A 26757-nucleotide genomic window follows, 5' to 3' on the forward strand; every position below is an offset into this window, starting at 1 on the left:
TGTCATACATACTCCCCATACTCTTCCCCACACTGTACACATGGGTTATATCTGGGTAGATTGTGTCATACGTACCCCCATACTCTTCCCCACACTGTACACATGGGTTATATCTGGGTAGATTGTGTCATACGTACCCCCCATACTCTTCCCCACACTGTACACATGGGTTATATCTGGGTAGATTGTGTCATACGTACCCCCCATACTCTTCCCCACACTGTACACATGGGTTATGTCAGGGTACATTGTGGATATGTTCGTCAGGAATGTTTCTACAGCCCCCTGGTCATGGTATCCAAAGTCAAGGCCATTGACACACGTGAGGTAGACCACCAAGGTCAAGGTCAGATGTACTTTCATTCTTAAATGTGATTTTCTTCTCTGAAACAGAAAAAAAATTGATGAGTGAATATGGTTTTATTCCGCTTTTAGCAATATTCCAGCAATATCATTGCAAGGGACACCAAAAATGAGCTTCACACATTAACCACTTGGCTACCACGCCACCCTTGGCCTTACTGATACAAATTTAACTTGTGTTTCATGGAGAGCACGATCCAAAACATACTTGAGATCGTACGTATTTCATGCTCAAGTTGAGCACGAAAACATACTCAGATTATTTATAACCTCTGTTTATTGAGTCAAGGCCCCGTTCCTCAAAGCGATCTTAGCTTCGATGATCGTAAGCCTATGCTAAAGTATGGGACTTACGATCACCTTAGTACTAAGATCGCTTTGAGGAATGGGGCCCTGAGTTTTAAGTTGAGGACGAAACTGGATTTGAGCATGAAATCGTCCTCGGGGAAGTTTTAAAACCTCAGGGACTGATCTCAAACGGAGACATCAGCTTTATGACACTATTGCATCAATAACATTACATAATGTTGTAAATGGTGTCATGAACAATTGATGACATCATCTTCACTTATTGAGACAATGGGTTCAGGTGACAACATAATGAAACGTGAAACAATGAACAATGAAATTACGGGAACAATTGGTGCACAATATAGCAATCAGAATGAAGCCAAACAGAAATGCACATTGAGAATTTCTGAAAATAATTCCAGCTATATCTATGCCCCTGATGGGTAACAGACTATAATATATCATCATTGACACTTGGTTTAATGAAATACTAAACCCTCAAAATAAACTAGAAAACTTCAAGGCCCTAAGTGTATTCCTAATCAAAACAGACCTAATTAAGTGCATCTAAAAACTAATTAATCTACCAATCCAAAATCCAATAAACATACAAACACCCACCTCACCCGGCTCCCTTAGTTCCCTCCTCCACCCACCTCGGCATTTATTCCAAATTTAAAAATTCCAAAAATTCAATATAAGCAACCCCTAAAAGCCCCCTCTTGGGTTGCACACACCACTTTCACCCTTTTCGGAATACACTAAATGGTCCGGTCAGGCCCGTGTGCAAAATATGCTACATTTGGAAAGCGCACGTTAAATCTTCTATATCAGTCAGTCAGACTTGGTTTACTCGGGAAATCTCAAACCATGACTTGACTATTTACAGGATAACAGGATGCTGCAGAGTTAAACAAGAAAACAGCATTATCACTATCCCCCGCAATGGGGCACATTAGAATTTTGTTTGTTCATACAGCAAACTATATAAATCATAAAAAAAGCCCTATAAAGTCTTAAGAGGAGATAGCCATTTGGGCCTCTTTACATCATAAAATGATTAAATATGAAATTAATACACACAAAGGCCCCTTCTCTGGAAAAAATAACTCCGTCTTTGTAAGTATCTCTCTGATAAGCTAACTTCAGTAGTTTCTGAGAAAACTTGTGCCCATTGCAGACACGATGCATCAAGTGATATAACATGGTCAAGAGCCGTAACTCTGTAAACAATGAGACTAATTTTTGAACTCAGCCTTGACAAGTATTTCTTTGATAGGCATGCAAACTTTCTTTCAAGTAACATCAGTAGTTTCTGAGAAAACCTGTCCCCATTGCACACACTATGCAAGGCCGTAGTTAACTATTTTGAGAAGGGGGTCAAATATTTGTACAAGTATCACTTGTCCCCGACTTGATTCAATAAAACAAAAACAAATCTAGGGGGGCAACTGCTCCCCCCCCCCCCCCCCGGCTACGGCACTGCTATGGACAAAGTTGAAAAGCACCGAGCAAGGGCCATAACTCTGTAAAAAAATAATAAATAAAATAATTTTCAAACTATGTCTTGACAAGTATCTCTTAGATAAGCATGCAAACTTTCATTTTTGTAACTTTAGCAGTTCCTGAGAAAATTTGACCTCTTGAGTACCAGATGGACAGATGGGCAGGCGGGCGGCTGGACGGACGGACGAACGGACGAACGGACGAACTCCGTTCCAATATCCCCCGCCCCACTTCATGGTGGGAGATAATAACATTCACTTACTCACTTGAACCAATTTTCCTTCGTTCCATAATGAAATCATAATGCTTTCATGTGTGTGTCATACTGGTATTACTATGTGCAGTAGATATTCAGTAAGATTATTTGTAGTGATTGTCAGTGGCAGCAAGTGGCTGAAACAACAGTAAAATGTTGAATGCTATCGGCAGCAGCGAGTGAGTGGAAATTAGAGTTACCTCCCCTGCTAGTTTACCAACATGACAGGATTGATTGTTTGAGAAGTTTTTCGGGATGGGACAGTTTCTAGAAAGCTGGCTGCACCTAAATAAGAGCAACACGAAGGCGATCCAAGGCGTTTTTGGATCTGATTTTCATCTTGTTCACTTGCGAAGTGTCAGCTTAACATAGCATGAAAATCCAAGTTAATGCATATATCCATGTATTCTCTACATGGTTTAACCCTGGTTACCTTAGTAACAGTCTTATTTTGTTACATACATTAATATCACATATTTCTTTTTTTCATATTTTAGTGCCAATCAACAGTGCAATATAAATTTCCCTTGGGATAATACAGTCTTAGCTTAGCTTAGCTTAGCTTAGCTTAGCTTCTTAGCTTAGCTTAGCTTAGCTTAGCTTAGCTTAGCTTAGCTTAGCTTAGCTTCTTAGCTTAGCTTAGCTTAGCTTAGCTTAGCTTATTTCTTTTGTATTTTTATCACTTTAGTGAAACCAACATGCATGGATATGGTGCAGAGGATCATAATCTTGGATTCAAACTCACAATCACAGGATCCTAGCATGACCAAGGGATGCAACTATGCACACACAAAATTGTGGACAACAGGTTCACATGTCATACAAGTAACAAAGAATTAGTTCAGTAATGAATTTCATTATCAAAAGCTCCAAACTAAAATACCTCCTTAAGGTCCTGTACATATACCGTATTCAACAAAAAAAGCGCCCAGGGCACTCTCAAAATGAGAAATAGGGGGCTCTTATGAGAATATAATTTTGGTGAAATTAAAAACGAGGTTGAAAGATTGTAAATTTTGTGGTTTATGCTGACAGCCTGATATGATATAAAAGAAGAATGTGTGTGTATTATACACGATAGATTTATTTTCGAGAATTGAATTGCCCATAATTAAGGGTGCATATAACAAACGAGTGCGTATTATACACGAATAAATAAGTCATGTGTACATTGATCAATCGGAAAGGGTGCTAACTGGGATTGTTCACTAGCCAATATATTAGCAAATAACGCCGTGGGTGCTTATTAGAGCGTGGCGCTTATTACGTCGAATACGGTACGTCAAACTAATATTGTCAATCTTTTATTACCTGCTGTAGTAACAACTTCAAGAATTGTTTGTTTAGGAACTTGATGGAAATATTATTATTACTTGCCAAGAAACAAAGAATGACAAAAATCAGTTGCATAATGCACTGCAGCACATTTTCTTTTTATTCCTTAAAATAACACTTTGTGGAAGAAGAAAGCAATGCACAAATAGTTGGCCAGCAAGTAGAGCCCATGTCTACAGCTATACAGCAGACAGCCTATGGGTGTCAACAACACTGAGCAGTGCCACATGGAGGTCGTAATTCTCCACACATTCACCTACACGCACAATGGGCAAAAACAATGTTGTTGTCATTCCTGTGCGTTGTAAACAAACATCATTCCAGGTCCTGAGTGAATACCATGGTATATTTGTTTGTTTGTTGTTTATCGCCGCACCCAGCAATATTCCAGTTACATGACGGCAGTCTGTAAGAAAATCGAATCTGGGCCATACAATCCAGTGATTGACGTAATGAACATCAACCTACGCAGTTAGGATACGATGATATGCATCAACCAAGTCAGCGAGCCTGACCATCCGATCCGTTAGTTGCCTCTCACAAGCATGGGTTGCTGAAGATCTATTCTAGCCCGGATCTTCACGGGTCCAATGGTATATAGAAAGAATTAAGTGACACTCTTTGTCATCATATAGGTGACAAATCTTGTTTTTAAAATACATTTATTATGAAATTTTCAAATCATATTTTTTTTAAATTATGAATAATAATTTGCATATTTATAATACTGAGTACTCCAAATCCACACCCAAAGCATGGTCACAGCACTACATCCTTACAATCAACTCTGATTTCGGGAGGGATTTCTTATGAATATGGAAAGGGTTTTGTTGCTTTTATTACAATGCGCCAAATCAAATTCATCAAGTGAATGTTGAGGGCAATAGGTTATTTTTACCACAGTCAATGGATCAGTGTGCACTGTTTTCATTCTCAGCTCCCTGGGGAGTATACCACTAAAGCCGCTTGTGAGGCACTAGAAGGTTAACAGTCATATTGCTTTCTCATCCTACCAGGTACCCATTCACTGCTGGGCGAACAGAGGCACATTTCGAACAAAGTCACTTGTCCAGGAAGAGTTACATGTGCTACATGTGCTTCAGTGTGGGGCAGGACCGAAGCCCTAGAAACTCTCAGGAGTCAAGCTGCCGAACACAGTCACCCATCCAACTACTCTCCACAACCATGTTGCTTAACTTCATTTGATTTGTGACCTGTAAACTGTGCACAGGACCATGTGCCACCATTTACACAGAGGATAACATTTCATAGAGGATTGTCAAAGAAGCAACCTAAAGTAAATGCAACTTCTATTTACTAATGTTCTAGAAATTAATGAGTGTGTGGTTAATGCCACTTTGAACAGGGGGGCATGGGTGGCACAGTCGTCTAAGGCGCGCGTTTCGCTGTGCAGAGTTGCGTCCCTTGGGCATGCCAGAAACCTATATATGATCGTGGGTTCGAATCCAGGTTCACCCTGATTATGTTTCTAGGTTTGTCAGCACCATACCCATGCTTATGGGTTTCACCGAAGTGGTAAACGTCTGAGACCTGCATCACTTCGGGCTTTCCTCCCACATTAAGCTGACACGCCGTGATATAACTGGAATACTCTTCAAAGTGGCGTTAAATCCAACTCACTCACTCACAATGAACAGTTTCCTGGCAACTGTAAGAGGATTGAGTGAATACGTAAATGCTATGGTATTGGATTGACTTTATGACAGGGGTTGGGGTTGTACCCCCAAAATAATTTGTTTGCTGAATATGCTACAGGTCCTGAAAATAATGCAGGGGAAAAAATTAAATTGTTTGGCTCCTCTTTGCTTTGTTTGTTTGTTTGTTTAACGCCACACTCAGCAATATTCCAGCTAAATGAAGGTGGTCTGTAAATAATCAAGTCTGGACCAAACAATCCAGTGATTGACATCATGAGTATCAATCAACGTATTGGATACGGTGACGTGCTTCAACCAAGTCAGCAAGCCTGACCACCCGATCCCGTTAGTCACCTGTGCTGAAGACCTGTTCTCTACTTGGATCTTCACAGGTCAGCTCCTCTTTGCAGACAATATTACAAAAATCTGGGTGCTCACTACCGCTTAACAAATATCTGAGGACATTCCATTACAGGTCACGTCAGAACAACGTTTCGCAAACATTTACCATCCAATGAAAAAACTAGTTTCAAACTGACAACCTCCATTCCAGACAACACTTTGAAAACTATTTTGATAAACTTCTCTATTCAAAATTTGACGACTGAACGAACGAAAATTCTGGAATGTCTAATAGATCGCCAAGATTGTATGGCAGTACTTCCCACGGGCTTGTGAAAGTCTTTTCCGTATATCCCACTGAAACTAGAAATAGATGATGATTTTGACGGAATCAGTCGCACAGCCCGTAACTGTTGTTTAGAAAATACATTCAGACTTTCACTTTCCCAATCTAGTAAGTGATACTCTGATTGGTCGGATGGAAGGTCCCAATCTTGTCAGTGACGCTCTGATTGGTCGGATGAAAGGTCCCAATCTAGTGAGTGATGCTCTGATTGGTCGGATGGAAGGTCCCAACCTCATAAGCATCGCCCTGATTGGTCTGAAGTGATCCGTTATGGGATGTCCTCAGATCTTTGTTTAGCGGTATCGACAACTAATATAAGATCAGAAAAAAACGTCTTGAAGCAGTATCTGAAAATATATCTTGTCTCTAATTAAACCCAGGCTGTATGAAATATGATAACTAATTCCTTTTTTCTGGTGTCTCATTTCATTCGAGCTGGAGCACACTTTCTAGTTGATGTATTGCAGAAAAAATTGAATAATATGGGTCATCTTCAATGAAAGAAATACGTCTAACAAGGCCTTCTGACATCACAAGTAGAGCCATAGGAAATACTGGTATCTAGTTTGAAAGAAATATTAGTCATATGCATCTCATTATCCGACAATAGTCATTCAAGTTAGCAATTTCATATAACAATAGTTTATCAAGTTAGCCATTTCGTATGACAAAAGTTTATCAAGTTAGCCATTTCATATGACAATACAGTGTTCCCTCGTTATTGCGCGCTTCAATATAGCGCTTACTCAGTTATAGCGCGAGGTAAAGCATGGCTCCCCAAATTTACTAACATTTTAAATAAACTCAAGTTTTCCAATGACACGATGTTTTCCCCCATCTCAGAAAACATTATCAGCTGATCACCGCGATCACGTAACACCAGAAATACCAGTCAACAAATCCTAACTGAAGTACGCAATTTAATCCTATTATTATAATATCTGGTAATATAAAAAAAATTTCATTGTTTATCTGGACCAATGTTTGCAATATATTTTTTTTAATTATATTCAAAATTTCATTCAATAATGTTCACAATAGTTTATCAAGTTAGCAGTTTAAACCAAATCAATAATAATATGGAAGCTCCATAAGCCAGTGAGCCTGTGAAGACTGTGGGTTAGAATCTAGGTCCTCAACAACCTGTGAGTGAGTGAGTGAGTATGGTTTTACGCCGCTTTTAGCAATATTCCTGCAATATCACGGCGGGGGACACCAGAAATGGGCTTCACACATTGTACCCATGTCGGGAATCGAACCAGTGTCTTCCGCGTGACGAGCAAACGCTTTAACCACTAGGCTACCCGACCGCCCCCAACAACCTGTGCCTGTGATAAGAGGCAACTGAATGAATCAGTTGGTCAGACTCAGTGATTTTGTTCATTGCCTGTCATTGTTTCCTAATTGCGTTGATCGTTGTTCATAGTGTCAATCACTGGATTTTCGAGTCCAGACTCAATTATTTACAGACCATCTTCATATGGCTGGAATATGATGAGTGCAGAGTTTAACAACTAACACAGACATATGCAAGTGAGTGAGTGAGTGAGTGAGTGAGTGAGTGAGTGAGTGAGTGAGTGAGTGAGTGAGTGAGTGAGTGAGTGAGTGAGTGAGTGAGTGAGCATTGTTTTACACCACTTTTAGCAACAGAACAGCAATATCATGTCAAGAGACACCAAACAACAGCTTAAATTGTTTGATGGGCATTACTTAGAATACTGTAAAAAGCGACGTTTCGGTATAGATCCTTACACCGTTGTCAAGCAGGACTTTGGGAAACAACAGCTTCCCACAATGTACCTATGTAGGGCATCAAACCCTAACTGTACATGTGACAGGCAAACACTTTAACCACCAGGCTACCCTACCACCCTGAATGAGTGAAGGAATAAGGAACAGTACAGGGAAGATCCATTGTCTGATAGGCATTACTTAGAAGTGGACGGATGACAAGATAGTCACAATTTTATGGATAACAACATCTTTAATACTGTGAAAAGTGATGTTTCGGTATACATCCTTATACCGTTGTCAAGCAAGACTGAATGAGGGACATAGTACAGAAAATATATAGTAGGTGGAGGCTTAACAGTAGAGGATTAACAGTAACAACAATTGCATACGTGAGTGGGATAACATTGGTAGGTGTAGACAACAAAGGGCAGATCCAGCATTTCTAAAAGGGAGGGTACCAAAATATCAAAATCCTCTCTCAGATAATTTTACTGCCTACAACATACTGTATTTGGTTTTCAAAACGGGGGAGGGTCCGGACCCTCTGGACCCCCTCTGGATCTGCCTTTGACAGTACAATCATCACAGCATGTTGTAAATAATCAAATTTGCTTTCCTGAGACATGTCACCCATTAAAACGATGCAAATAAAAATGTTCATAGTTCTCCAGTATCCAATACTGATGTTTAGAGTGTTATCACAATAACGCACACCTCCACTGTCACGACAACAGCTGGTGCACTGGTCCCCGCATACAAGCGATGCACAGATAACAACACAATACACGTTATTGTGAGCCAGTTTCAGTGGGCAATTTATTTTTCTTCTTTTTTTAACATTTGTCTACTGCTCCCATTACTTGATGTCTGGCCTTACTTGCTTTTAAGCATCTCAAACTGTTGACTCAAAATTTCACATCAGTGAATAAAATTCAAATTGATAAAATTTTCTCAGCATTTTCTTTCTGGAAACAATTCAAGCTAAATCAATTTAAAGACAAATAGAATACATACTGTGTCCATTACCAGTTTTTAATATTTTAAGTCCATAGCTGAGAAAACACTGAAATCAATTCTTATAAATAAAAATGTTAATATAGACACAGACTGCTTATTTTATCATCATCTCACCCACAAAACTGAAGAAAAACCTATCAAACATTTATGCTAGTTGAGAATCACGTCAATCAAGAGTTGATGGACATGCACAGATCCATAAAACAGTTTGTTCAAAACTAAATAATAAAATGTCCCTGCATGACATTTTTGAAAAGTTTTGACAAAAATCTGAAAATTAATTTGCCACATATACCATATATACATACATCATCATCAAAAATTCTTAATCAAAACATCACTGCCTTACGGTTTTCATGTTTGTATCAGTGATGCTCCTCCATCATCAACATTCATGATTGTTAAATACAAGAAACCAATCACTAGGTTAACAATAACAATTCCCAACCATAATATTGAAAATATTAGGTTCATTTATTGTAAAGTAGATCAAAACATGCACATGTGGTATCCACATTACATTGTCATCGGTTGTTGGAAATAGATGAGAGTGCCACCATTTGTGCTAGTCAGAGGCCATACATATCTCTATATGGTCTCAATGCTAATCAACTCATTTTGTGAATGTAACAGGATATTGTATATATAGTTGTTAGGAATATAGTTTTAGCTTTTTTATTTAAAGTAGTTGTATATATCTTCATTAGTTGTAGCACAAAATGTATATGCTTGGGTTAAGAGTCCAAATGGCTGGTCCATTTTATTGAAGGGTGGACAGGTTAGTCTATTCCTGTCCCTTTTTCGCAAACTCTCAAGCTTGTGAATACAATAACTTTCAGCTCCCTAGGTGATTAGTGAGTGAATATGGTTTTATGATGCTTTTAGCAATATTCCAGCAATATCACGGCGGGGGACACCATAAATGGGCTTCACACATTGTACCCATGTCGGGAATCGATCCTGGGTCTTCGGCGTGATGAGCGAACGCTTTAACCACTAGGCTACCCAACCACCACCCCTCGCTGATTAACATTATCAAACTACAGCTTTCATCCCTAACATTTGCACACTTTTTATTCACTCTGATTATAACTTTACACAGGCAAGACGTAGACTACATGTAGCTCAGGTTAGATATTTACATTATCTTTCGTAATAGAATTCTAACTTATGGATTAAATATGTTATCAATAATGTAAAGTATTGAAAATCGTTACCTATTATCAAATAATCAATAATATCTTCTATTTTATCAGTATAAAGTGTTTAACATGTATGTATGTGTTAGAGCATGATTTGATTGGCAGTTTTGATTGTAAGGATTGAATTAGAAGTTGGTTTTTCTATAATTTAAGGAAATGGATGTCATGTGTGTGTGTGTGTGTGTGTGTGTGTGTGTGTGTGTGTGTGTGTGTGTGTGTGTGTGTGTGTGTGTGTGTGTGTGTGTGTGTGTGTGTGTGTGTGTGTGTGTGTGTGTGTGTGTGTGTGTGTGTGTGTTCAGGCATGATAGTTATGTTATATTTACTTTTTATAGGCATGCCATAATCCTATACTCTTCATGTGGGTTAACAGACACACCCCGGTGTCACCCACAGGGTATGTATAAATCCTTTATTTTATCACTCACTTAGGAATGAATTTGTATGTATTATCTATGTTATAATTTAACACAAAGTGGTAGCATTTTATATATATTCCTACTCTTACTGATAATAAATATATGTTTATGACGCCATATGGCTACTAGTATTCTTCTAACTATATAGTGGGTAACTGATATATTCAGTTATGATAAGAGACATTGAATATATGTACTACTAATTTGAAAGTTCTGTAAATTGTATATGATATAAGTTATCTACAATGAACTAGTGATGTGTAACTCTATGTGTTGCATGTGTAGCAGGGCGTGGAGTCATCCCACAGATGCCATCCTTACCTTGTCAGCTTGCGTGGGGCTGAGCACATTCATATTAAATTTGAGCAAAATAAGCCTCAGTACCCTACTATGCCGCCCGGGACGTGCCTTCTGTTGACGGGGGAGTATGTAGCAGGGCGTGGAGTCATCCCACAGATGCCATCCTTACCTTGTCAGCTTGCTGACGGGGTTAACCTCTTTGGTCATGTGGACAAGGCGTCCGACCTCGGATCAGAAGGTCTGTGGTTCGAATCCCATCACGGGACTCGGAAATTTTATGGCAGCTACACATGGATGGATTAATATGACTGCTCAAACTAGGACATAATTAATATGCAGCTGTTTCTTTGAATGCTATTGTATGTATAGTATATAATCAGGGTATGAAACTCCCAAAAATTTCAGCCAGACCACAGGACTGGCTAGCTGAAATACTTGCCAGCCCTGACCAAAACCTGCCTGCCCACTATAATCATATGTTTCTCAGGATAAGCTAACGGGGTTTCTTTTTGGTTACATTTTATCATTCATCTTTACATGTGAATTAATGCTTATCATCGGGAATTTTTTTGAATATTTTCACATATGAAATATAACCCGACCGTCGAGCAGGGGGATTTGAAAATCTGGCAGCCCAAGTTGAAATCAACCCATCTCGGACGGTCGGGCAGGCAGGTATTTCGAACACTGATATAATGTTATATTTTATTACAGGGTGATTGATTGAGGGATTGATTGAAATCATGGAATTAATGTCACCTCAGCACACAACAACAGCTTGTCATTGTTCGTAATGAACCACCCCCGCAGCATTAACACGAGTTGTAAACATACGATATTATCATCCAAAACTGGCTCCCACAGGAGATATCCTTGGGTGAGATCAAGCGATATCTACACTGTAGATATCACTGCAATGAAATTGCATCACAATGCATTGCAGACCATTGTGACGTCATTGGTTACCTTAATGTCACAATCAAATGACATCACTAATGGCTCTGCTACTGAAGCTGTAAGCATTACATTTTACACTTTAGACACTGCTTATTACTGTCTACAACCTGAAAAAGTTGGAAGCCTCGGTGTTTTTCTACTTTTATCAACTCGTGTTGATATATTTGATATCAAAAGACACTCTGGTGAGATTCTCCATGTCACTTGAAGAGGGGCGGTCGGGTAGCCTAGTGGTTAAAGCGTTCGCTCGTCACGCCGAAGACCCGGGTTCGATTCCCGACATGGGTACAATGTGTGAAGCCCATTTCTGGTGTCCCCCGCCGTGATATTGCTGGAATATTGCTAAAAGCGGCGTAAAACCATACTCACTCCACTCCACTCACTTGAAGAAGAAATGTTGCTCATTCACAATTCATTCTGCTCGTCATCCATCAACACACCTCTTCTTCTCTTAGTGATCATGTCTTGTTAAATATCCTTTTTCTCTCATGTGTTTGGAAAAATTATATTCATTTGAAGCTGCATCAGCTGTGAAAATTAAAACCCTACTAATTCGCATAACACCAGGGACAGGCCATTTATTGTAAGGGGGGTGGGTCCGAGGAAATCAGGGAAGGGTTATAAAAAAATAGGAGTGAGTGAGTGAATATGGTTTTACGCCGCTTTTAGCAATATTCCAGCAATATCACGGCGGGGGACACCAGAAATGGGCTTCACACATTGTGACCATGTTGGGAATCGAACCCGTGTCTTCGGCGTGACGAGCGAATGCTTTAACCACCAGGCTACCCGACCGCCCCCCAAAAATAGGACAGTCTCTAGGGAGGGTAATAAAACATGATACAAATATTTGGGGAGGATCATGAAAAAATGTACAAGGACATGGGGAGGGTCATCCAAAAATATGACAAGCATTACGGGAGGGTCGACGTCATTATTTCCTGTGCATCAAAAACCTCTGATACACACCCCTGTAATAAATGACTGGTCCCTAAATATGATATAGAAATATCCCTTCAGACAGCATGACTACACATAAACTTACATGAACCTTAACATTTTTTGTGTAATATATCCATCAACAAGATACTAGATCTACAAATACTATTGCATCCCCCTTACAAGCCTGCCCTCATCACACACATCCTATGTAATCTGATACTCCTTATGTATATTATCTACACATGCGTTTCTGGTGTTTCTACAAATGATGAATATTAGTTTTCTTTATATACATTGTATTGAACACAATAAGCACCCAGGGCACTCTCAAAATTAGAAATAGAGGGCTCTTATTAGACTATAATTTTGGTGAAACAAAAAACAGAGTTGAAAGATTGTGGATTATGCTGACAGCCTGAAATGATATAAAAGAAAAGTCTGTGCATATTATACACGACTGACATATTTTCCAGAAATTAACTGCCCATAATTAAGGGTGCATATAACACATGAGTGCATATTATACACAAATAACTAAGTCTTTTGTACATTGATCAATCAGAAGGGATGCTAATTGGGATTGTTCACTAGCCAAAATATTAGCAAATATCGCCATGGACGCTATATTAGAGTGGGGCGCTTTATACGTTGAATACGGTAATTTTTTATACAATGCTTAGGGAAAAAACATGTCATACTGCAAGTTATCATGTTTTGTAATCAGACCCGAATTTTCTCATTTTACTTCTTGCTTCCAACGGTATTCCTTTATCAAGAAACACTGACAAAAAGCTGTTTCAATTACTTTCAAATAATACCAAAAATAACTTTAAATACAATAGTATCACATACAAAACCATATTGACAATAATGGCAGTGTTAGGTAAATATCTTTGTAAAATTTGGAGATAAACATTATGCGTTTTTAGATTTGTGGGTGAACTGAGTATTTGAGTGTCTTGCTTGTAAGTTGTGTGGCTTTTTCTATTTAAAGTACCGTATTCGACGCAATAAGCGCCCCGCTCTAATAAGCGCCCACGGTGACATTTGCTGATATATTGGCTAGTGAACAATCCCAATTAGCACCCCTTCGGCATTAAGGGGCTAAAAGAAGGACTGCTCGGCTAGGAGTCAGTATACTGTGTCTGAGTGGGGTATTCATGTTAAACAGCGGCATGGTATCTCAGTGAGCTTGCACTATAAATCGGCATCAGTCCGGACTAGTACAAGCAGCCACACAAACATGCACGTCACTATATAAGTGCAATAATCTTGGACGCAACGTTAAACCCCATTTCACCTCATTCTAAAATCAACAGACACAACATAACATCATAAAGCACACAAACACCTACGACAAACTGCCCAATTTGAAAAACGTCTACTACTACAAGATGTACAGCCACATATGTAATAGCAAAAAAACAAACAAAAAAATTCTTTTCTTGACATGTAATTTTCTGCCACTTGGGTAAAATAACTTCATACCTGCTGCTGCGAGTTGTCAGACATGGAATTGGAAGCAGTTCCTCCACCGGAGACAGAAACTTGCACAATAGCAGCCACATGCACAGTCAATCAGTCTGCTAATTACATTGCAAATAGGAACGGCCCTTCCTCTCCACACACATACATTTAACAAATTTCCATTCATCAGTGAGCTATAAAACTCAAAAGTTATCTAGAAGGATGTAAGCATGGTTTTTAGCGGCTTTTAAAAATATTCCATCAATATCGTGTCAGGATACCTTAATGGGCTTCACAAGTTGTACCATGTGGAGAACTGAACCATGTCCTTTGGGATGATGTAGAAATTCTTGAACCAGGGATCTATCTCGACCTGATTAGAGGCTGTTATTCATCCCTAGGTCTGAAGCAAATGCCAGTCAAAATTCCCAAATTGGAGTGAGTGAGTGAGTGAGTGAGTATGGTTTTACGCCGCTTTTAGCAATATTCCAGCAATATCATAGTGGGGGACACCAGAAATGGGCATCACACATTGTACCCATGTCGGGAATCGAACCCGGGTCTTCGGCGTGATGAGCGAACGCTTTAACCACTAGGCTACCCGAGCGCCCCTCCCAAATTGGAACTTAACAGTTTCCAATTCATGTTGTTATATTTATAACTAATGCTATGGTGTTTGTAAGGTGACTTCTATTTCACTGATAACAGGACCAATATGTAGGGGGTTCGATTCTAACCTAACATTATTGCATTGAATGCAATGTTAAAATTCAATGTCAAATTATCCCTGAATTGAGGAAACTTTAACTTTTTCCCCACTTTTGAATATAACTATTTTTCCCATTTGCCTGCCATAGGCACATATTTTGGAATCGAAAATACATCCCTCATCAGGTCCTTAGGGAAGATGGAGAAATGCTTTAACCACTAGGCTACCCACCATCCTGTGTGTGGGGGAGCGAATTAGGAGATAAACATACTGTGTTTTCAATGCAGAGCTAGCTAGGCTGAAATAGCCTGCATGTTTAACCTTGCAACACTGAATCAGGGGACCAGATGTGCAGCATGAAGTTTCAAATGTTAAATAATGTTAAACAACGTGTGTCTTAATGAACAAAGTATGTTTATCTGCATTCTACCATAACTTAATAAAACGCAAACTCTTTGCTGTCAGCTAATATATTGAGTGAAGCAGCACAGGACAGGCTTTGAAAGCATGTACCACTGCAACTTCTTTCTATCTATACAGGGGCAGTCGGGTAGCCTAGTGGTTAAAGCGTTGGCTCGTCACGCCGAAGACCCGGGTTCGATTCCCAACATGGGTACAATGTGTGAAGCCCATTTCTGGTGTCCCCCGCCATGATATTGCTGGAATATTGCTAAAAGCGGCGTAAAACCATATTCACTCACTCACTCTTTCTATACCACACGTCACTATTATCACGTCAAAAATGACGTCAGTCTTTTTTGAAAAGCACCAAATTTCAAGCTCCCTGTTGTCCTAAAAAACTTGAATTACATTCCCGTAGATTTCTATCCTGTTTTGTGCACAAACCGTTTTGAATATTGCTGCAACCACAACTTTGCATTTTGTAGCCTATAATTGTACATATAATTATCTAAAATGCCTACCGACAATGGTTTAAAACAGAAGTACTATTCTATAAATATTAGCTTTCGCAGTGATTTGACTGTCAAATCAGCTGTTTCAAGCATAGGGGGTTTATTGTGATTTGAGAACCTCTGATTGACTAATCAGAATAGAGTTATTTCCAATAAGTGTTGTTTTACTTCACATTCACCATTATTTAAGTTATATGATGACAGTGTACTAGGATGCACACGCCAGTCACGAATTCTGACCACCTGATCCTCATCTGAGTGAGTGAGTGAGTTGGTTTAACGCCGCTTTTATCAATATTCCAGTTATATCACGGCGTTGTCAGCTTAATGTTGGAGGAAAGCATGAAGTAATGCAGGTCTCAGACGTTTACCACTTCGATGAAACCAACGAGCACAGGTATGGTGCTGACAGGCCTAGAAACATAATCGGGGCGAACCCGGATTCGAACCCACAATCACAGGTTTCTGGTGTGGCCAAGGGATGCAACTCTGCACAGCGAATTGCGGCGCCTTAGACGACTGGGCCACCCGTGCCACCTCTTCATCTGAGACAAACATGGGATACTGGGGATTTTTCTACTCCAGAATCGTGACAGTAAATTATTTTGCTGGGCTCCGTTCCACAAAGCAATCATAGCACAACAAAAGTCGTAAGTCCATGTTAAAGCATGAGAGTTACGATCACCTTACTGCTATGATAGCTCTGTGGAATGGACCCCTGGAGAGCTTGACATGTCAACATCAGTCTGAATATGTTTCTTGTTTCACAGATAATACCTAGAACAAGCAGAATGTATAGAACTATTTTGTGTTGATTGATAATACATAGAATCTTTACAGCTGGTAAGCTACTTTGGCATAAAAGCTGTTAGTTTGTTGTTTAACGCCACACTCATTAATGCACTAGGCAATATTCCAGCTATATAATGACAGACTGTAAACAATCGAATCTGGACCAGACATTCCAGTGATTGACATCACAAACATCGATAAGAAATATGGATACCATAATATGCACCAACCATTAACATATAAGTATACTATGAAATTGTTTGGTACTTCAGAATCCGAGAGACCCAAATTATTTTGCGATGTATCAGGTTGTGAACTTCTTACCACAGTATAAAGAAAGCATGCATTTGTACGAGTCTTTGGGCAATCAAAACTTAATATTGCTCAAAAAAAATATGTAATGAAATTAAAATATTCTCTTTAGCCCAAACCAGCTGACCAGATTTTGTTGGGCTATATGCAAAACAAATATGTTAAAAAATAACAGAGGGTTGATTTGCAGCCAATTTCCTAAAAAAATGTATTAAAGCTTATATTTTAACTAAATTCAATAAAACATGTTATCTTTTTATTTTATTTTTTGGTTTTAAGGATAGGCCCTTCACTGAAACAAAAATCTTAATAGGACTGGCCTTACCTGTACATTAAAATATTATCTAAGGTTGAAAAAAGTAGTGTTAAATAGTTTTTAACTAGGACCCTAGTATACACTTGAGGTACACACTGCAACAGAAGAGAATTGCATCTAGCATTAGACAGCCAACTTCGGAGGGGAGTCCCGAGGGATGTACTTTTCAATCATTAAACGATGGACTCTCTCCTATAGTAACATCTGGGGAAGGACTTCAGTTGCAGTTTATCACTCATGTTTGCCTTTATTGAAAAACAAAGTGATGTTTCAGTGAGTACTGAGTATAAACTTACAGGTATTTTCAACAGAAATATATAAATATACCCTTGAACTACCTGTACACCTGTTGATTGAACGAGAAAAAATATATCTTATATTTACCTTCAAAGTATATTTTTAGACAAAGTAAAGCAGCACTTTAATGTTTTTATTCTAAAAAAGAAAAGATGCATAATATGACAGTACATTCTTTGATGATATTTCTGTAGGTTAAAACTTGTTTACAACACTCCAACTGTTTGCAAAGGAGGATCTGATAGGAATAATAAACAAGACAAAAAGTAAGCTCTATCGCTAATACCCCCCACTTGGACTCCAACAGGGACGGTCGGGTAGCCAAGTGGTTAAAGCGTTCGCTCGTCACGCCGAAGACCTGGGTTCAATTCCCGACATGGGAACAATGTGTGAAGCCCATTTCTGGTTTTCCCCGCCGTGATATTGCTGGAATATTGCTAAAAGCGGCGTAAAACCATACTCACTCACTCACTCAACTCCAACATATTTCTAAGTTCAAAACATAAAAAAAACAATTTCTCGTCAGAAAATCCACATATCGAAATCATACTTGGCACAACACTCTTGGCACAGAAACTGTACCCCACATGGACAGAATCCAGGAAGTGGTATACAAGTTGTAGGTCATACAAATGTTGAAGTAAAAGAAATATTCTGTTCACAACATTAAAAACATCATATTTTTTCAGAAAATACACACTTATATTAATAATATTATTATGGAAACTGTTTCCTAAATTTGAACAGAATCCACACAAATGTTTCCGTAAAAGAAATTTAAGTAAAAAAATGAAGAAAAAAATCTATTTTTTTCAGAAAATTCAAATATTGAAATCAAACTTTTAACTTCACCTCTTCTGTAGGTATTATAAGTGTTCGCCAAGTTTGAAAAGAATCTATGTAGTAGTTTTCAAGTTATAGGTCACAGAAAAAAAGTCCTCAGGACAGACAGACGATATTCAGCCAGGGGTATAATAATAGATGGAAGTTTATGATGCATTGTTGTATCAGTTGAAGCATGCTCAAAGTGCTGACACCATTATTACCCTAGTCAGTGGATCAGTGTGCACTCCAATTTCCTTCTCAACTCAGATGTCAGCGCAGTGTCTTGGCTTATCACATGACCTCACGCCCTAAGTGCATGGGCGTTGCTCATAATATCAACCACTGGTTTGTCTGGCATAATTATTCTTGTTTGTTGTTTAACACCGCACTCTGGAATATTGCAGCTATGTATATGATGGGGGTCTGTAAAGACCAGACAATCCAGTGGTTGACATCATGAGCATCGATCCACACAATATGGTCACGATGACAGCGAGTCTGACCACCAGCTCCCATTAGTCACATACCTGTCAACTCTCACGCATCTCGCGCATTTATCACCTATGACACGCTCACACGCAAGTAGGGGAAAATTCTCACGCATCCATATAAAATGCTGAATACATGCTCTCTGAGGCCATTAAAATGGTCTTAAATCATTCAAAACCAGATCTGCCCCCCCCCCCCCCCCCCCCCCCCCCCCCATCAAAGCTTAGCCCTGCACCCTGGCTTCTCACTCATTTAGACATCCAGGGGTTGACAGCTATGAAGTCACTTTTTACGTTCGTTCGTTTGTTGTTTACTGCCGCGCTCAGCAGTATTCAAGCTTTATGACGGCGGTCTGTAAATAATCGAGTCTGGACCAGACTATCCACTGATTATTATCATGAGCATTGGGATCAATGACATGCATCAACCAAGTCAGCAAACCTGACCACCCGATCCCGTTAGTTGCCTCTTACGACAAGAATAGTCGTTGGTTAAGACAAGCATGGGTTGCTGAAGACCTATTAGACAAGATTAGGCTGGAAAAGTGCTCCCTGTGACATAAAATAACAAAGAAAAATGGATGAGATAAAGGTTCATTTACAACTCTGTTACATACCAGGGTGATATTTCCTTACTGAATGCTTCTTCAGGCCTGCAGCGTGAGGCTGGTGTGGGTGTTTATGTATAATATCCAAATGTCACAAATTAACAGGATCTTCAAACAGGAACTGAATATCAAACAGATTAGCATAGCCTTTCATAAACATATCCTCTTAGAAGAAAAAAACCTAAGTCCTTCTTGACTCATCATGAAGCCTTTCAAGTTAACCATCCTGTTTTCTGTACGACTTTTTTTTAAACTTGGTTTCAAATCTGCCAACTCCAAAAACTTTAAATGCGAAAAAAAAAATTAATAATAATTGAAAACAGTGTTTTTTCTATTAAAACTCCTTTACTGTCACTTTCAATATAAAAATATTATTTAAAATACTGTCATTAAAACCTGTTGGAAATTTATGTCAAAAACTCTGCTCCAACATTGTTTTTTATAACTACTTCAAATTTTGAGAAAATTTAAATACCGACTTAAACTGTTTGGGCCAAAACTCTGTAAACAAAAAAATAAAAAAGCCTAACAAGCAGCCTATATTACAATGAAACAGGTAAATAAAGGATCTGAACGCCAGACGATATACAGGTGCATTAATAACTCAAATTTGTATACCAACTTAAAATGTCTGGGCCAAAACTCTGTAAACAATAATAAATAAAAAAGCCTAAAAAGCAGCCTATATTAAAATGAAACAGGTAAAAAAAGGATCTGAAAGCCAGATGAGTGAGTGAGTGAGTATGGTTTATGCCACTTTTAGCAATATTCCAGCAATATCACGGCGGGGGACACCAGAAATGGGCTTCACACACTGTACCCATGTCGGGAATTGAACCCGGGTCTTTGGCGTGACGAGCGAACGCTTTAACCACTAGGCTACCCGACCGCCCCTGAATGCCAGACGATGTACAGGTGCACTAATAACTCAAACATGTGTTAGTGTGACAAACTATTGTCTGTTGGGATGAACCACACCAACATAGTTACAAATGCTTCTGAAAGTCATTGAAAATAATCTACATGACTGTCCAACACAAAGAATTGTGTTTCCTCGACCTGGTGCTCTGGCATGTATTTTTCAGACATTATGATGACTCAGCACTATGATTCAATTCTACATTATAATTCTTTGATTCAGTTCTTAATACTTCTTCTATGATTCAATTCTACACCACAATTCTATGATTCAGTTGTACAACACAGTTCTATGATTCAGTTCCATGATTAAGTTTTACAATACAGTTCTAAGATTAAGTTTTACAACACAGTTCAATGAGTAAGCTCTACAATACAGTTTTATGATTTTGTTCTACGATACAATTCTTATGATTCAGTTCTACACTACAGTTCCATGATTCAATTCCACAACACAATTCTATGATTCAATTCTACAACACAATTCTATGATTCAATTCTACAACACAATTCTATGATTCAATTCTACAACGCAATTCTATGATTCAATTCCACAACACAATTCTATGATTCAGTTCTACAACACAATTCTATAATTCAATTCTACAACACAATTCTATGATTCAATTCTACAACACAATTCTATAATTCAGTTCTACACTACAGTTCCGTGATTCATTTCTACAACACGATTCTATGATTCAGTTCTACAACACAATCCTATGATTCAATTCTACAACACAATTCTATGATTCAATTCTACAACACAATTCTATGATTCAATTCTACAACACAATTCTATTATTTTCAGTTCTACAACACAATTCTATGATTCAATTCTACAACACAATTCTATGATTTTCAGTTCTACAACACAATTCTATGATTCAATTCTACAACACAATTCTATGATTCAATTCTACAACACAATTCTATGATTCAATTCTACAACACAATTCTATGATTCAGTTCTACAACACAATTCTATGATTCAATTCTACAACATAATTCTATGATTCAGTTCTACAACACAATTCTATGATTCAATTCTACAACACAATTCTATGATTCAATTCTACAACACAATTCTATGATTCAATTCCACAACACAATTCTTTGATTCAATTCTACAACACAATTCTATGATTCAGTTCTACACTACAGTTCCATGATTCAATTCTACAACACAATTCTATGATTCAATTCTACAACACAATTCTATAATTCAGTTCTACAACACAATTCTATGATTCAATTCTACAACACAATTCCACGATTCAGTTCTACAACACAATTCTATGATTCAATTCTACAACACAATTCTATGATTCAGTTCCACAACACAATTCTATGATTCAGTTCTACACTACAGTTCCATGATTCGATTCTACAACACAATTCTATGATTCAATTCTACAACACAATTCTATGATTCAATTCTACAACACAATTCAACGATTCAGTTCTACAATACAGTTCTATGATTCAGTTTTACACAACAATTCTATGATTCAGTTCTATGATTTCATTCTACAATACAATTCTTTGACTAAGTTCCACAAACCACTCATATGATTCAGCCCTACACTACAATGCCGTGATTCAGTGATATAATTCAGTTAATAAGCTAATCAGAAGGAATACTCACACACGCTAAGCCAAGCACCACCTTCCCACCAAGCAGTAGCTTCCCCTCACAGCACACTGTGTATCAGGACTCCAGCGTGTGGACCTGCTAATACAGTGTGAGGCTGTGCCAGCGTACACTGAGGTAGTCTCACAGTACAACTCGCTGTGTTCTCCCTCCTTCATTGAGAAACTACTGCACTCGGGCAGGGTATGTGTGAGGTGTTGGATCAGACACAGGCATCTCTGGCTGCATGATGCAAGCCTACACTAGAAGTGTGCTGTATTTGTATATATATATTGCTGTTATTTGGGGGTCGGTTTTTTATAATTGAAATTTTATTTCTGTACCACTTGTATGTATGGCTCTGTGACACTGGGTATTGTAGAACCAATGTGTATATCAACATTCACGCTATGCTATGATATATAATGTGATGCGACGTGATATATGACACAAGCAAGCCTTCATATAAATGAATTCATAACTGTTCAAAGAAACCTATAACCAAACACTCTCTCACTCACTCACTCACTCACTCACTCATTAAACTCATATTTAGACAACCCATGAAACAAGAAACAAACAAACATATCATTAGTTATAATGAATTTACAGAAATGTACGAAAGTTAAACCTAAGTATCTGCCACATTCACAACATTAACATTATCACAACATCAGGCGCTTAAAGGGAGAGATTACAAAATATTCACCATCTTCTCATTATATGGTTCTACTGAAGGAAACTGTAGCCTGATGACTTGAAAATCTGATCGGATCTAAATCTATCAATAGTATATCATATGAATCCAGACCGATTTTGAGCATGAGTAAAATGCACATAGCTATCAATAAATGTCATGAAGCAGATTTGTTTTCTGATATCAGCTTGATACTATTTCAACAGCCACAGACCCAACAGCACCCATTGACACAACAGCATCTATTTACACAACAGCAGTCATTAACACAACAGCATCCACTAACAGCAGCCTTTGACACAACAGCATCCACTAACAGCAGCCTTTCACACAACAGCATCCACTAACAGCAGCCTTTCACACAACAGCTCCCTGTGACACAACAACAGCCTTTGACACAACAGCATCCACTAACAGCAGCCTTTGACACAACAGCATCCACTAACAACAGCCTTTGACACAACAGCTCCCTGTGACACAACAGCCTTTGACACAACAGCTCCCTGTGACACAACAGCAGCCTTTGACACAACAGCAGCCTTTGACACAACAGCAGCCTTTGACACAACAGCTCCCTGTGACACAACAGCAGCCTTTGACACAACAGCAGCCATTGACACAACAGCAGTCATTGAAACAACAACAATCACTGAAACAACAGCACCGACTAACAGCAGCCATTGACACAACAGCAGCCTTTGACACAACAGCAGCCTTTGACACAACAGCTCCCTGTGACACAACAGCAGCCTTTGACACAACAGCAGCCATTGACACAACAGCAGCCACTGAAACAACAGCACCTATTGACACATAATCTATTGACACAACAGCATCCACTGACACAACAGCATCTATTTACACAACAGCAGTCACTGAAACAACAGCACCTATTGACACAACAGCAGTCATTGAAACAACAGCAATCACTGAAACAACAGCACCGACTAACAGCAGCCATTGACACAACAGCAGCCTTTGACACAACAGCAGCCTTTGACACAACAGCACCCTGTGACACAACAGCAGCCTTTGACACAACAGCAGCCATTGACACAACAGCAGCCACTGAAACAACAGCACCTATTGATACATAATCTATTGACACAACAGCACCCATTGACCGAACAGCACCCATTGACACAACAGCAGTCACTGAAACAACAGCAGTAATTGAAACAACAGCAGTCACTGAAACAACAGTAGCCACTGAAACAACAGCACCCACTGACACAACAGCACCCATTGACACAACAGCACCCACTGACACAACAGCACCCACTGAAACAACAGCACCCATTGACACAACAGCACCCTTTGACACAACAGCAGCCACTGAAACAACAGCACCTATTGACACATAATCTATTGACACAACAGCACCCATTGACACAACAGCACCAATTGACACAACAGCACCCAGTAGAATGCACATAGCTATCAATAAATGTCATGAGGCACATTTGTTTCCTCACATCAGCTTGATGCTATTTCAACAGCCACTGTCCCAACAGCACCAATTGACACAACAGCATCCACTGACAACAGCCATTGACACAACAGCACAGCACAGGTTGACAAGAACGCAAAGAAAGAAAAGCACAACATGGCATGTTCTTTTGTCATAAAACACAAAGAGTCATTTCCATCTGAGTATTGATCTGTCTCCTATGAAAATATTTATGACTGAAATATCCTAAGGCCACACTTTTTTAATTTTTTGTTTCACAGATTTATTCCAGATTTTCCACACCAGGTCGGTCGAAATAAAAGCAAAATTTATTTATTTATTTACTAACGGTTTAACATCTCGTCCAAGATTATTGCACTTATAAAGCAACGTGCATGTGCGTGCGTGCGTGCGTGCGTGCTTGTACTTGTGCCCATTCATAGTGCTAGCACACTGAGATACCATGCTGCAGTTTAACATGAATACCCCACTCAGAGACAGTATACTGACTCCGAGCCGACCAGTCCTTGTTTTAGCCCCTAGCCCCTGTTTAGGGTAACAACAAGTACCACCTATTAACGTCTTTTGGTATGACCCCGCCGGGGATCGAACCTTGGACCTTCCGCTCTCCGGGCGGATGCTCTACCACTAGACCATGGAGTCGGTCACAAAATACTTGAAGTAGACCAGGTCAAATTGTTACTGTCTTGCTGTCATAATAAGTTTGTTCAGGACACACAAAACTGATCACCATGAAATCCACCCAACCACCACATCCCTCCCCCATTCCCCCACCCAGCCACCCCCTCCACTCAAACACACTTACCCTACATTGTAGAACAAGTACAGGCAACAACTTATCGATGCTGCTCCGATGTAATAAGAGCATACAGACATATAATCCTGTAAGTGTGCCCTGGGCTTAATGTGAGATACTTAGTAATGACACTTTGATCTCGTGTAAAGCTACTTATATTTATCTACAATATTGTTTCCCGCAGATGACACAGACAGTCAAGTGGAAAATGGCTGCCTGGAACGATGCTGCTTTCCTGGAATGATTTTTCAAAGTTTAATGTTCCTTAATGTTAATTAAAAAGTTACATAACCCTTTGGAAATCTGGCATCTTGTAGCCGAGGTAAAACATAGAATACTTGAATTGGTGTAACTTTTAAGAAACTACTTATGTTGAGGGGCGGTCGGGAAGCCTTATGGTTAAAGTATTCGCTCGTCATGCCGAAGACCTGGGTTCGATTCCCGAAAGGGTACAATGTGTGAAGCCCATTTCTGGTGTCCCCCCCATGATATTGCTGGAATATTGCTTAAAGCGGCGTAAAACCATACTCACTCATTCACTCACTTATGTTGCACATCAAACAACAAATATTAGGGAGCAAGTTATCTGTGTTCGTTCAAAAGGAGCTATTGTCACGCATTACTCTGCCATAAGGACATGGTTTTTAAAACAGCTCATGGCCCACCGAGCTCCAGATAAGCTGCGTATCTGCGTAAAATACGCATCAGAAATGCAGAAATATGCAGTAAAATAAAATTTAAGCGTATCAAATACGCAACAAACATTACAGATACGCTACAAAAATAAAACTTGTGTGTATCATCAAAATATTGTGAAGTAACCCTGCATATTCGATTAGCAAATCAGCAACTTATTTTGAAATTATAAACGGGCATTCCGTCAACCTTGCCAGACTCCACGATGACAGTTACAACATGATCATTTGCCATCACACTTTCTTGTGGAAGTATCATGGTATTTTTGAGTCCTATAAAGCTCTCAAACCCACACGACACCAGTTTGCAGGGACTAGATGAATAGTGTTTTTAAATATTTAACTTAAATACCCACATGTGTAAAAACTAGTGGGTAACAGAAATTTGAATACCCAGATAGAATTACTGATACCCAATGATTTTAAAATGCATGGGTAAAATACCCACAACACCCAAAGCTTATCTGGAGCTCTGGGCCCACCTTTAGAATACACTACCACAAACTTTTCAAATGGAAATAAAAGGATTATAAATGGGAACTAACATGCATATAATATTTTTTTTGATTCCGCAGTTTTCATTTTTATGCACAGGAATGCAGTTTATGAGGAATTCTTTTAAGGGCGTTGCACACATTTAAACGTCTTCGGTCTGAATACTATCTACCGTGGTATTTCTTTTGTAAGAGATCAATCAGATTTGTAATGACAAAGATGGATACAATGCTGTACAAGTTTAGTATCGGGTCTAATGGGGTACTTCTAGGCCGAATGCAGGGAAACAACAAGTACAATCTTTTAGTATCGTTTGGTATGACGCGGCTGGGGATTAAACCATTGCTTACAATGAAAGGCGACTATGCTAATAGGAGACTATCGGGATCGGGTGGTCAGGCTTGCTGGCCTGGTTGATGCATGTCATCATATTCCATCATATTCAATGCTCATGATGTCCATCACTGGATTCTCTGGTCCAGACTCGATTATTTACAGACCGCCATCATATAGCTGGAATATTGCTGAGGGCAGCTTTATACAACAAACAATCAATCAATCACTACTAGTCTTAATTCATAGGATCAAAACTATGTTGTAACCCTATATTATTAATTGAAGAAGAAAGAAAACTTATACTAAATTGTTATGAAAGACTA

At 38.9% G+C, this 26757-nt stretch overlaps 1 protein-coding gene across 1 annotated transcript in view; it reads right to left on the minus strand.

Annotated features, from left to right (window-relative positions):
- Positions 1 to 26757, minus strand: part of LOC124137854 (carboxypeptidase D-like) — a 114116-nt gene that overhangs the window by 15414 nt on the left and 71945 nt on the right. The window contains exon 3 of the mRNA XM_048385285.1: positions 201 to 384. Within this exon, the coding sequence (XP_048241242.1) occupies positions 201 to 384 (184 nt within the window). The remainder of the gene's footprint in view (positions 1 to 200; positions 385 to 26757) is intronic.

This window comes from Haliotis rufescens, unplaced genomic scaffold (assembly GCF_023055435.1).
Source record: "Haliotis rufescens isolate VD_foot unplaced genomic scaffold, xgHalRufe1.0.p SCAF_57, whole genome shotgun sequence".
NCBI classification, from domain to species: domain Eukaryota; kingdom Metazoa; phylum Mollusca; class Gastropoda; order Lepetellida; family Haliotidae; genus Haliotis; species Haliotis rufescens.